This window comes from Salvelinus fontinalis, chromosome 2 (genome assembly GCF_029448725.1).
Source record: "Salvelinus fontinalis isolate EN_2023a chromosome 2, ASM2944872v1, whole genome shotgun sequence".
NCBI lineage: Eukaryota > Metazoa > Chordata > Actinopteri > Salmoniformes > Salmonidae > Salvelinus > Salvelinus fontinalis.
The window spans coordinates 29,501,744-29,515,669 of NC_074666.1; the positions used below are offsets into that span (position 1 = coordinate 29,501,744).

The following is a 13,926-nucleotide window of genomic DNA, read 5'->3' on the forward strand; positions in this document are numbered from 1 at the left end:
ATGAGTCAGCTTCTTAATTTAAATGTCCCTCTGTATATGAGGTGTACATTGGCTACACTAGACTGCATCTAGTTCTTTTGTATGTGGCAAAGGAGATAAAAGCGTAATACAGTTACTGTACAGTCACGCTACCATCTGGAAACAGGGATGTGGTTGGAGCGTGAACTCCTTTTTCTTATGAGTTTATGATGATACAACATGAGGTGTAATATGTATAAATGAAGAGTCATTATGAAATCATTTAAAGTGACAGGCTCCAAAATATACTGATTCTGTTTGAGCACTATGTCTCATCCAATTCCACTACATGAGTCAGATGTTTCATTAAAATGTACCTCTTTATATAAGGTGTAAATTAGCTACATTAGACTGCATCTAGATCCTTTAAACATGCAGACAGAAGGCTACATTTACACAGGCAGCCCAATTTTGATATTTTTTCAAGTAATTGTTCTCTTCACCAATCAGATCAGCTCTGAAAAAGATCTGATGTGAAAAGAGCTGATGTGATTGGTCAAAAGAGCAATTAGTGGAAAAAAGATCAGAATTTGGCTGCCAGTTAAAACATAGCCAAAGTGTCAGAGAAGGTAAGAGCATAATATTGTGCACAGTCTCTACAGTCTAGCTAGTGTCTGAAAAACAGGGAGATGTGGATTTGAGCGTGAATTATTTTACCTCACCCACTCCTCAGGGGTTCCCAGCTCTGGCTGCTTGTACCATTACCTCTTACCTTGACAGTGTTAAGTTAGATCCTAGGAAGCTTCTAGATTGAAGCAAAACAGCTTCTTCACTTTATCAGGTCTTCATTCTTTGCTAATTTTCACAGTTTCTTTAGCCGTGTTAGTGTGCGTTCCCCTGTGTGTGCCTGTGCGTGTGATAAGGCAGGCATGTGTGTAACAGTCCTGACCTATTTATGTTAGTTTTTATGTGTTTTTGGTCAGGGCATGTGTTTTGGGTGGGCAGTCTATGTTATCTGTTTCTATGTTGGTTTCGGTTTGCCTGGTATGGCTCTTGATTAGAGGCAGGTGGTTTGCATTTTCCTCTAATCAAGAGTCATATTTAGGTAGGGCATTATCACTGTGTGTTTGTGGGTGATTGTCTCCTGTGTCTGTGTTATGTCTTACACCATACGGGATTGTTTCGGTTGTTTGTTTCGTTTCGGTTTATGTAGTCTGTTCCTGTGTCAGCGTGCTTCGTGTATATGTAAGTTCGTTTGTTCAGGTCTGTCTACATCGTTTTGTTATTTTGTTAGTTATATCCAGTATAGTTCGTTTTCGTCTTTGTCTATTTTGTTTATTTAATAAATCATTATGTGTTCAAACTTCGCTGCGCCTTGGTTCCCTCAATACTCCTCCTTTTCCGAAAATGGAGAGGAGGAGGAACGCCTTAACAGAATCACCCACCTACCCAGAGCCAAGCAGCGGAGTCAAAGGAGAAAGGGACAGGAAAAGAAGGAGCAATGGACATGGGACGATGTTCTGGATGGAAAGGGTGTCTACACATGGGAGGAGATCCTAGCGGGTAGAGATCGCCTCCCATGGGAACAGCTGGAGGCACTGAGGAGAGCGGAGGCTACCGGAGAGAGGAACCGGAGCTATGAGGGAACGCGTCTGGCACGGAAGCCGAAAAAGCCCGTAAGTAATTCCCAAAAAATTCTTGGGGGGGGGCTAGGAGATAGTGGGCCAAGGGCAGGTAGGAGACCTGCGCCCACTTCCCAGGCTTACCGTGGAGAGCGGGAGTACGGGCAGGCGCCGTGTTACGCAGTAGAGCGCACGGTGTCTCCTGTACGAGTGCATAGCCCGGTGCGGGTTATTCCACCTCCCCGCACTGGGAGGGCTAGATTGGGTATTGAGCCAGGTGTCATGAGGCCGGCTCAACGTGTCTGGTCTCCAGTGCGTCTCCTCGGGCCGGCATACATGGCACCGGCCTTACGCATGGTTTCTCCGGTTCGCCTACATAGGCCGGTGCGGGTTATTCCACCTCCCCGCACTGGTCGGGCAACCGGGAGCATTCAACCAGGTAAGGTTGGGCAAGCTCAATGCTCAAGAGTGCCAGTACGCCTCCACGGTCCGGTATTTCCGGCACCACCTCCCCGCCCCAGCCTAGTACCTACAGTGTCTACACTACGCACTAGGCTACCAGTGCGTATCCTGAGCCCTGTTCCTCCTCCACGCACTCTCCCTGTAGTGCGTGTATCTAGCCCGGTGCCTCCAGTTCCGGCCCCACGCACTAAGCTACCAGTGCGTCTCCAGAGCCCTGAACCCACTGTATCTTCTCCCCCTACTAATCCTGATGTGCTTGTCCTCAGCCCGGCGTCACCAGTGCCGGTACCACGCATCAGGGATAGAGTAGGCTTTGAGAATACAGTGTGCCCTGTCCCTGCTCCCCGCACTAGTAGGAAGGTGCTTGTCATTAGCACGGTGCCTCCAGTTCCGGCACCACGCACCAGGTCTACAGTGCGCCATATCCGGCCAGAGCCATCCGTCTCCCCAGCGCCATCTGAGCCATCCGTCTCCCCAGCGCCATCTGAGCCATCCGTCTCCCCAGCGCCATCTGAGCCATCCGTCTCCCCAGCGCCATCTGAGCCATCCGTCTCCCCAGCGCCATCTGAGCCATCCGTCTCCCCAGCGCCATCTGAGCCATCCGTCTCCCCAGCGCCATCTGAGCCATCCGTCTGCCAGGAGCCTGCAAAGCCGCCCGTCTGCCATGAGCCTGCAAAGCCGCCCGTCTGCCATGAGCCTGCAGAGCCGTCAGCCAGACAGGAGCCGCTAGAGCCGTCAGCCAGACAGGAGCCGCTAGAGCCGTCAGCCAGACAGGATCTGCCAGAGCCGCCAACCAGACAGGATCTGCCAGAGCCGCCAACCAGACAGGATCTGCCAGAGCCGCCAACCAGACAGGATCTGCCAGAGCCGCCAACCAGACAGGATCTGCCAGAGCCGCCAACCAGACAGGATCTGCCAGAGCCGCCAACCAGACAGGATCTGCCAGAGCCGCCAACCAGACAGGATCTGCCAGAGCCGCCAACCAGACAGGATCTGCCAGAGCCGCCAACCAGACAGGATCTGCCAGAGCCGCCAGAGAGCCATGAGCAGCCAGAGCCGTCTGAGAGCCATGAGCGTCGAGAGCCGTCTGAGAGCCATGAGCGTCGAGAGCCGTCAGCCTGCCATGAGCGTCGAGAGCCGTCAGCCTGCCATGAGCGTCGAGAGCCGTCAGCCTGCCATGAGCGTCGAGAGCCGTCAGCCTGCCATGAGCGTCGAGAGCCGTCAGCCTGCCATGAGCGTAGAGAGCCGTCAGCCTGCATGGACCTGCCAGAGCCGTCCAAACAGGACCTGCCAGAGTCCTTCAGCCGGGATCTGCCCCTTGTCCCGGTGTTGCCCCTTGTCCCGGTGCTGCCCCTTGTCCCGGTGCTGCCCCTTGTCCCGGTGCTGCCCCTTGTCCCGGTGCTGCCCCTTGTCCCGGTGCTGCCCCTTGTCCCGGTGCTGCCCCTTGTCCCGGTGCTGCCCCTTGTCCCGGTGCTGCCCCTTGTCCCGGTGTTGCCCCTTGTCCCGGTGCTGCCCCTTGTCCCGGTGCTGCCCCTTGTCCCGGTGCTGCCCCTTGTCCCGGTGCTGCCCCTTGTCCCGGTGCTGCCCCTTGTCCCGGTGCTGCCCCTTGTCCCGGTGCTGCCCCTTGTCCCGGTGCTGCCCCTTGTCCCGGTGCTGCCCCTTGTCCCGGTGATGGTCCTTATCCTGGTGCTGCCCCTTGTTTTTGTGCTGCCCCTTGTCCCGGTGCTACCCCTTGTCCCGGTGCTGCCCCTTGTTCCGGTGCTAGCTGATTATTTAGGGGAAGGTAATGTTTGGGTGGTCAGTGGTAGGGGTAGACAGAAGAGGGGAGTGACTATGGTGGTATGGGGACAGCGTCCGGAACCGGAACCACCACCGTGGTCAACTGCCCACCCGGACCCTCCCCTGGACTTTGTGCTGGTGCGCCCGGCGTTCGCACCTTGGGGGGGGGGTACTGTAACAGTCCTGACCTATTTATGTTAGTTTTTATGTGTTTTTGGTCAGGGCATGTGTTTTGGGTGGGCAGTCTATGTTATCTGTTTCTATGTTGGTTTCGGTTTGCCTGGTATGGCTCTTGATTAGAGGCAGGTGGTTTGCATTTTCCTCTAATCAAGAGTCATATTTAGGTAGGGCATTATCACTGTGTGTTTGTGGGTGATTGTCTCCTGTGTCTGTGTTATGTCTTACACCATACGGGATTGTTTCGGTTGTTTGTTTCGTTTCGGTTTATGTAGTCTGTTCCTGTGTCAGCGTGCTTCGTGTATATGTAAGTTCGTTTGTTCAGGTCTGTCTACATCGTTTTGTTATTTTGTTAGTTATATCCAGTATAGTTCGTTTTCGTCTTTGTCTATTTTGTTTATTTAATAAATCATTATGTGTTCAAACTTCGCTGCGCCTTGGTTCCCTCAATACTCCTCCTTTTCCGAAAATGGAGAGGAGGAGGAACGCCTTAACAATGTGCAGCGTGATGTTAGTGTATCTTTGTTTTGTTTGTGTTGATCATAAATCATGCACTGTATTTTCTTTCCTCACCCAATACAATAGAAAATAAAATCACGTTCAGTTCAGTTATGTGCGGCAGCCTGGGCAGTAAACGTTCACTCTGTCATTCTACAACCTAATTGAGTGCTATTCACGACAGCTATGACTCTCCCTTCAAAGATGATACCTCCGCATTGTGTGTGAGTTCTTATGACTGATGGGAATCTTGGATGATGTACATTCATTTTGGCCCTCCTTTGATGTAGAGGGAAATTGTAGGAGGCTCAAATTGGCCCGACACTCCAACAAAGGAGGAGGAAATAATCACCCCATGCCAATTACTTTCTCAAGCCAATATATATACATCACAACCCCAGAACATATTCCTATTTTCATCTCATCTCAACTCCATTAGAAATGCCATTTATATTCCAAATGAGGCCTCATCAGAGGCATTGTTTGAAAAAACTAAATGGCAAATGATCACCTGAAAAAGAGCAGTGATTAAGAGAAAAGATAATGACTTTTCCAACCAGCTGTAAATTAGTTGCTATAACCACAAATGAACAGCCTTCACTATGAACATGGTGGCTGTGCATTGCTGATGCACTATGCTTTGTTTTACTTGTGAAGCTGTGGAGTACATCAATTATACAACAATAGATCCGGAACACGCATAGCAATTCTCCCCCAAATAAATGTTTTCTTCATAATTTCATTGTGTTGTTTATTTGTTGATTATCTAAGTATTGGTTATGGCTGAGCACTAGGCCTCGAATTTCCCAGGGGCCATGACTGTCGCTTCCCCCTTGTGTGGCTGTAATGCCCCCTATATAAATCCATGCCTTGTGGCCGTTGTGCCCTTGGGCTGAATATAATCATTATAATTCCCTTCTCCCTGCTGCCAATCGCCATGCTCCGAATCACCTCTCACTCACTTGGCTCTCTCAGATATCTCAGATACCATCACATGATCACGTCCTTCTCACAGGCATCGCAGCTCCGAAGTAGGCTACAAGTGAAGACTGACACATAGGGAATGTTGCGGCTTTCATATTGAAGATGTTAGAAGAACTGTCCACATTTACTTTTCATCAGCCAACAAGATGAGTAGTCCTAACGAACAGCAAAATCACTAGCCTATGTCAATCTACTATCCCCTATAGTAGAAAAGATTATCAATTCTATTGGTCTGCCTGTCCTTACTTCAAAAGTGCACAGCAAAATGTGAGCGGTTTCATATGACAGAGATTAAATATCATTCAGAAATTTAGAAGGAGGGAAGATCTAAAGACGCAACAACTAGCATGGGTTGTTAATATGACTAGGATTATGTATTTTGCTGCTCGGCAATGAAAGAAAGTTGACAACATTAGAGAAATAGATCCTGCTGGTTTCAATGGCATATGAGGAAGTGTTTATAAAATAATCCTGTTAACATTATGGTCAGAACATGGTGAGGCATGCCTCATAAAATGACAAAAACTTCTAGGTTTTAATAAACAATTACATTTATGGTTAAATAGTTTCAAAATGTTGACTCTGCTCAGATTGCAAGGTGGGTGATGTTGCAGTGCTCAGCAGGTACTGACCTTTCTCTCCTATCTGAATGAACATGCCTCAAGTATGTCGACAGAATCAAGCATTTAGACATTAATAATGATGCTACATTAAATTTGTCAAACATGACTGGCGTTTGGCCTATATATGGAGTATGTAATTAAAAGTCTCATTAGTTTGGCTACATTTTCAGGCGCCTCCCTCATGTCAGCATCGGTCTGGACTATAGCCAGTAGCCAGTAGCATAAGATATCACCTACACTTCGACATGTAGGCTAATTATTTAGTTACATACGCAATTTTATTGGCTATTGTCACATATACTCCCTCTCTGGCCTCTAGGTCACCAGACTGCTAATTATTACGCACACCTGTCACCATCGTCATGTGCACCAGCGCTTATTGACACTCACCTGGACTCCATCACCTCCTTGATTACCTGCCCTATTTATGTCACTCCCTTTGGTTCCTTCCCCAGGCGTTATTGTTTCTGTATCTGTTTCATGCCGGTGCGCTGTTCGTGTTCGTTTATTTATTAAATGTATTTACTCCCTGAACTTGCTTCCCGACTCTCAGCGTACATCGTTACAGCTATTTTGGTTAATGGCCTTGGTGCCCTGGCAGATTCAGCAACTCTTGAAGGCCAAATGGCCTTGCCCCTAAAATCACGAAATTCCAGGCCTGCTGGGCACAGTGCCTCCCTTACTTTGGCAATCCAGCACTGAATGGGCATATTATGGCTCTCGGCCCAGTAGTTATGCTGTTGTGTTAGCCAGTAGTTTACTGAATTTAAGCTTGTCAATTTTATTTGGCACATATTGTATCATTACACCTTGTTACATTATGTTAATATAGTTACTATCTTATTACATTACCTTAGTATAGTTCCTACCTTATTATATTCTGTACACATACTTACTGTAACACTTTATTCAGAATTAATTCCACATTGCACTTATATTTGCCATCTCTGATATAAGTAACCACACTTTTAAAACGTGTTATGAGAAAGCATGTTTACATATCGCGGAAGGTGTGTACAAAAGACAAAGAGACATTATTCTGCTTTTAATTACCAATGCAATTTTGCTGTGATGAATGTCAGCATTCACTTAAGCACTACTGAAACTGGCTGTGTGAGAGGAGTCTATGGATTTAATGGAACCAATGCGCGCTGCCTTTGCTCAGACCCACATTGTATTAGACATTAAAGAGAACATAATTAGGAAGGCACTATATTGCAATTATAGAGCGGTAAGTGCAGTATACATGTACTGTATTGAGACTGTATAAATCAGAAGTGCATTTTGCTCCTTGTCAGAAATGATCTAGATCAGGGGTCTCCAACCTTTTCTAGCATGAGAGCTACTTTTAAATTATGAAACATGTCGTGAGCTACTCATAATTTTTTCCTAGCTTTCAAATAGGCACTCTTTATATTTTCCTGAATTCTGTTTTTTTCTCAGTTCTTCACTCTCAAAATGACAATTATTCATTGAAGTGGAGATGCTGATGAATAACAATATATCTAGCTGCTAGATATATTGTTATTCATCAGTATCTCCACGTTTTTCAAGTTTAAATCATCACAGCAAGACATCTTGATTACTGTGTGTTAAAGGCTCAATAGGGTGGAGTGGATGTACTCCCACTTAGGAGAAACATTATCGATTTATTCTTTATAATTTGGAAATTTGATTTACAGTTTCAAACCACTTGAGAGATTTTATCTCAATTTCACATGGTCCTCTGTGCTTTGAATGTTATTTAACTCTCCCACCTGTATTACATTGTGAGCCTGAGATACTGTACAGTGTAGACTTAGCTGTGATGATGTTGTGTTATTGTGTTGTAGATGGCCTGACGGACTGTGTGGACCCGGACTGCTGCCAGCAGTCGAGCTGTCACAGTGGGCCTCTGTGCCAGGGCTCCCCGGACCCCCTAGACCTGATCCAGCAGAGCCAGACCCCCTTCGCCTCGCTCCTCTCACGCCTCTTCTATGACCGTGTCCACTTCCTGGTTGGGAAGGACAGCACCCATGTCTTCCCTGGAGACATCCCGTTCGACAGCAGGTAGAGTATATTATACACTGCTCAAAAAAATAAAGGGAACACTTAAACAACACAATGTAACTCCAAGTCAATCACACTTCTGTGAAATCAAACTGTCCACTTAGGAAGCAACACTGATTGACAATAAATTTCACATGCTGTTGTGCAAATGGAATAGACAAAAGGTGGAAATTATAGGCAATTAGCAAGACACCCCCCAAAACAGAAGTGATTCTGCAGGTGGTGACCACAGACCACTTCTCAGTTCCTATGCTTCCTGGCTGATGTTTTGGTCACTTTTGAATGCTGGCGGTGCTCTCACTCTAGTGGTAGCATGAGACGGAGTCTACAACCCACACAAGTGGCTCAGGTAGTGCAGTTCATCCAGGATGGCACATCAATGCGAACTGTGGCAAAAAGGTTTGCTGTGTCTGTCAGCGTAGTGTCCAGAGCATGCAGGCGCTACCAGGAGACAGGCCAGTACATCAGGAGACGTGGAGGAGGCCGTAGGAGGGCAACAACCCAGCAGCAGGACCGGTACCTCCGCCTTTGTGCAAGGAGGTGCACTGCCAGCGCCCTGCAAAATGACCTCCAGCAGGCCACAAATGTGCATGTGTCAGCATATGGTCTCACAAGGGGTCTGAGGATCTCATCTCGGTACCTAATGGCAGTCAGGCTACCTCTGGCGAGCATAATAACAGCACAATGTCAAATACAGGTAGCCTAGTAAAATAATTAACATCAAATCACATTAACCGTTACTCTCTCACAGGAAACATTCACTCTTGCAGAGACATTTAGAAACGAAACATGACAATTTGAAAAATAAGTAGTAAGACATGTAGAAAAGCTACAGATACCGTTAGTAAGAAGGGGCTAGAAGCGTCTTATATGGTGAGCTACCGAGTGTCTAGGACAGGTAAGCCCCATACTATTGTGTAGGACTTAATTCTTCCTGCTGCCTCGGATATAGCCGGGACAATTCTGGTGGATAAGGCCAAAAAAACTATACAGACAATGTCTTCATCAAACAACACTGTTTCACGACGCATCAGTGACATGGCAGGAGATGTTTTGAAACAATTACTGCTTTGCATACAAGCCAGTGAATTATATGCGTTACAGCTGGATGAGTCAACAGACGTGGCGGGCCTGGCACAGCTCCTGGTATATGTCCATTACGTTTATGGGGGGTCAATTAAGGAAGACATCCTTGTCTGCAAACCACTGGAAACATGAGAGGATATTTTTAAAGTACTGGACAGCTTTGTGACATCAAATGGACTTTGGTGGTCAAGATGTATTGGTATCTGTACTGATGGCGCAAAAGCCATGACAGGGAGACATAGTGGAGTGGTAACACGCGTGCAAGCAGTTGCTCCCGACGCCACTTGGGTACACTGCAGCATCCACTGAGAGGCTCTTGCTGCCAAGGGAATGCCTGACAGCTTGAAAGACGTTTTGGACACTACAGTGAAAATGGTTAACTTTGTTAAAGCAAGGCCCCTGAACTCTCGTGTATTTTCTGCGTTATGCAATGATATGGGCAGCGACCATGTAATGCTTCTACAACATAGAAGTGCGTTGGTTATCAAGGGGCAAAGTATTGACACTGTCACGCCCTGGCCTTATTATTCTTTGTTTTCTTTATTATTTTAGTTAGGTCAGGGTGTGACATGGGTAATGTTTATGTTTTGTTGGTTTTGGGTGTTTATTTGGTAAAGGGGTTATGGGGTGTAGTAGATGGTTTTGTGTTGAGTGTATATGTCTAGTGTTGTCTATGTAAGAACGTTTGTAGCCTGTTTGTATGTGCACAACGTTTGTAGCTTCACGGTCGTTTTGTTATTTTGTTGTTTTGTTAAAGTGTTTTTGTGTCGTGTTCATCTTCGTGTTATAATAAAAGAAGATGGCATATTTTCCAACTGCTGCATTTTGGTCCGTCAATCCGCCACACGATCGTGACAGAATTACCCACCATAGGACCAAGCGGCATGGAAGGCGGCAACAGGACCTACCTACACAGGATCTCTGGAGTTGGGAGGACGAATTGGAAAGAGATGGACCTTGGGATCAACCTGGAGAATATCGCCTCCCTCGTGAAGAGCTGGAGGCAGCGAAAGCCGAGAGGAGGCGATATGAGGAGGCAGCACGGAGACAAGGCTGGAAACCCGTGAGTACACCCCAAAAAATTCTTGGGGGGGGCCTTAAAGGGAGGGTGGCGAAGTCAGGTAGGAAACCTGCGCCTACTTCCTGTACTTACCGTGGAGAGCGGGAGTACGGGCAGACACCGTGTTACGCAGTAGAGCGCACGGTGTCTCCTGTACGCGTGCATAGCCCGGTTCGGTACATTTCAGCTCCACGTATCGGCCGGGCTAGACTGAGCGTTGAGCCGTATGTCATGAAGCCGGCCCAACGCATCTGGTCACCAGTGCGTCTCCTCGGGCCGGCGTACATGGCACCAGCCTTACGCATGGTGTCCCCGGTTCGCCTACATAGGCCGGTGCGGGTTATTCCACCTCCCCGCACTGGTCAGGCGACGGGGAGCATAGAACCAGGTAAGGTTGGGCAGGCTCGGCGTTCAAGGGAGCCAGTACGCCTGCACGGTCCGGTATTTCCGGCGCCACCTCCCCGCCCCAACCCAGTACCACCAGTGCCTCCTCCACGCACTAGCTATATGGTGCGTGTCTCCAGCCTTTTACCACCAGTGTCTAAACCACGCACCAAGCCTCCTGTGTGTCCCCAGAGTCCTGTGCGTCCTGTTGCTGCTCCCCGCACTAGCCCTGAGATGCGTGTCTCCAGCCCGGTGCCACCAGTCCCGGCACCACGCACCAGGCCTACAGTGCGCCTCAGCCGGCAGGAGTCTGCCGTCTGCACAGCGTTGACTGAACTGCTCGTCTCCCCAGCGCCATCTGAGCCATCCGTCTCCCCAGCGCCATCTGAGCCATCCGTCTCCCCAGCGCCATCTGAGCCATCCGTCTGCAATGAGCCTGCAAAGCCGCCCGTCTGCCATGAGCCTGCAAAGCCGCCCGTCTGCCATGAGCCCACTGAGCCGTCCGCCAGACAGGAGCCGCTAGAGCCGCCAGCCAGACAGGAGCCGCTAGAGCCGTCCGTCAGACAGGATCTGCCAGAGCCGCCAACCAGACAGGATCTGCCAGAGCCGCCAACCAGACAGGATCTGCCAGAGCCGCCAACCAGACAGGAGCAGCCAGATCAGTCAGCCAGCCATGAGCAGCCAGATCCGTCAGCTAGCCATGAGCAGCCAGATCCGTCAGCTAGCCATGAGCAGCCAGATCCGTCAGCTAGCCATGAGCAGCCAGATCCGTCAGCTAGCCATGAGCAGCCAGATCCGTCAGCTAGCCATGAGCAGCCAGATCCGTCAGCTAGCCATGAGCAGCCAGATCCGTCAGCTAGCCATGAGCAGCCAGATCCGTCAGCTAGCCATGAGCAGCCAGATCCGTCAGCTTGCCATGAGCAGCCAGATCCGTCAGCTAGCCATGAGCAGCCAGATCCGTCAGCTAGCCATGAGCAGCCAGATCCGTCAGCCAGCCATGAGCAGCCAGATCCGTCAGCCAGCCATGAGCAGCCAGATCCGTCAGCCAGCCATGAGCAGCCAGATCAGTTAGCCAGCCATGAGCAGCCAGATCCGTTAGCCAGCCATGAGCAGCCAGATCTGTCAGCCAGCCATGGGCCGTCCCTCAGTCCGGAGCTGCAGTCCCTCAGTCCGGAGCTGCAGTCCCTCAGTCCGGAGCTGCCATTCCTCAGTCCGGAGCTGCCCCTTACCCTGGAGCTGCCCCTTACCCTGGTGCTGCCCCTTACCCTGGTGCTGCCCCTTACCCTGGTGCTGCCCCTTACCCTGGTACTGCCCCTTATCCTGGTACTGCCCCTGACCCTGGTACTGCCCCTTACCCTGGTACTGGTCCTTAGTCCAGAGCTGTCCCTTAGTCCGGAACTCCCCCTTAATGCAATGGGGTTAATGTGGAGGGGGGTCGTTTGGAGGAAGCCTAGGAGGTGGTTAGGTACTGTGGTGACGTGGGGACTACGACCAGAGCCGGAGCCGCCACCGTGGAGGGGAGCCCACCCAGACCCTCCCCTAGACTGTGTATGGTGCGCCCGGAGTTCGCGCCTCAAGGGGGGGGTTATGTCACGCCCTGGCCTTATTATTCTTTGTTTTCTTTATTATTTTAGTTAGGTCAGGGTGTGACATGGGTAATGTTTATGTTTTGTTGGTTTTGGGTGTTTATTTGGTAAAGGGGTTATGGGGTGTAGTAGATGGTTTTGTGTTGAGTGTATATGTCTAGTGTTGTCTATGTAAGAACGTTTGTAGCCTGTTTGTATGTGCACAACGTTTGTAGCTTCACGGTCGTTTTGTTATTTTGTTGTTTTGTTAAAGTGTTTTTGTGTCGTGTTCATCTTCGTGTTATAATAAAAGAAGATGGCATATTTTCCAACTGCTGCATTTTGGTCCGTCAATCCGCCACACGATCGTGACAGACACGTTTTTTGATTTGAGAGATGAGCTTAAAGTTTTCTTTACTGACCATCATTTTCACTTGTCTGACTCCTTGCATGATGATGAGTTTCTCACACGACTGGCCTATCTGGGAATTTTTTCTCGCCTCAATGATCTGAATCTAGGATTACAGGGACTCTCCGCAACTATATTCAATATGCGGGACAACATTGAGGCTATGATTGAGAATTTGGAGCACTTCTCTGTCTGCATTAACAAGGACAACACACAGGTCTTTCCATCATTGCATGATTTTTTTGTGTGCAAATGAACTCAAGCTTACGGACTTATGTCAAATGTGATATAGCGAAGCACCTGAGTGAGCTGGGTGTCCAATTACGCAGGTACTTTCCTGAAACGAACGACACAAACAACTGGATTAGTTTTCCCTTTCATTCCCTGCCTCCAGTCCACTTACAGATATCTGAACAAGAGAGCCTCATCGAAATTGCACAAGCGGTTCTGTGAAAATTGAATTTAATCAGAAGCCACTGCCAGATTTCTGGAAAGGGCTGTGCTCAGAGTTTCTTTCCTTTGCAAATCACGCTGTTAAGATGCTGATTCCCTTTGCAACCACATACCTATGTGAGAGTGGATTCTCGGCCCTCACTAGCATGAAAACTAAATACAGGCACAGACTGTGTGTGGAAAATTATGTAAGACTGAAACTCTCTCCAATACAACCCAACATTGCAGAGTTTTGTGCATCCTTTCAAGCACACCCTTCTCATTAACCTGTGGTGAGTTATTCACAATTTTTGATGATCAAATAACGTTTTGTATGTAAGATGGCTAAATAAAGAGCAAAATTATTAATTATTTTTATATAATTATTTGTGCCCTGGTCCTATAAGAGCTCTTTGTCACTTCCCACAAGCTGGGTTGTGACAAAAACTCACAATCATTCTTATGTTTAATAAAAGTATCGTATAGTGTGTGTGTGTAGCAGGCTTACAATGATGGAAAAAAACAACATTTGAGAGTGCTCTGACCCTGGTACTAGAGGGGGTACGCAGCTGGAGGTTGAATGCTTGAAGGGGTACGGACTATAAAAAGTTTGGGAACCACTGCCTTATATGAACTGTAATGCAGTAAAATCTTTGAAATTGTTACATTTTGCATGTATATTTTTGTTCAGTGTATAATTGCCACTGAAGTACAGATCCTGTTCTATGTAGCTATTTGTAAGCTACCACAGTGTATGGATATAGCACTATTGCATTGTCAACTGAACTGGAAAACTCTTAACTTGTTATAGTAGAATGTATTTACCCAGTGAAATAAA

General features: G+C 48.2%; 1 protein-coding gene across 4 annotated transcripts in view; it reads left to right on the forward strand.

The window, feature by feature from the left end:
- tenm1 (teneurin transmembrane protein 1) overlaps positions 1 to 13,926 on the forward strand; it is a 246,029-nt gene that overhangs the window by 169,975 nt on the left and 62,128 nt on the right. For all 4 annotated transcript variants that reach the window (XM_055870047.1, XM_055870059.1, XM_055870067.1 and 1 more), the window contains exon 15: positions 7,936 to 8,152. In XM_055870047.1, coding sequence (XP_055726022.1) covers positions 7,936 to 8,152 — 217 coding nt within the window. The remainder of the gene's footprint in view (positions 1 to 7,935; positions 8,153 to 13,926) is intronic.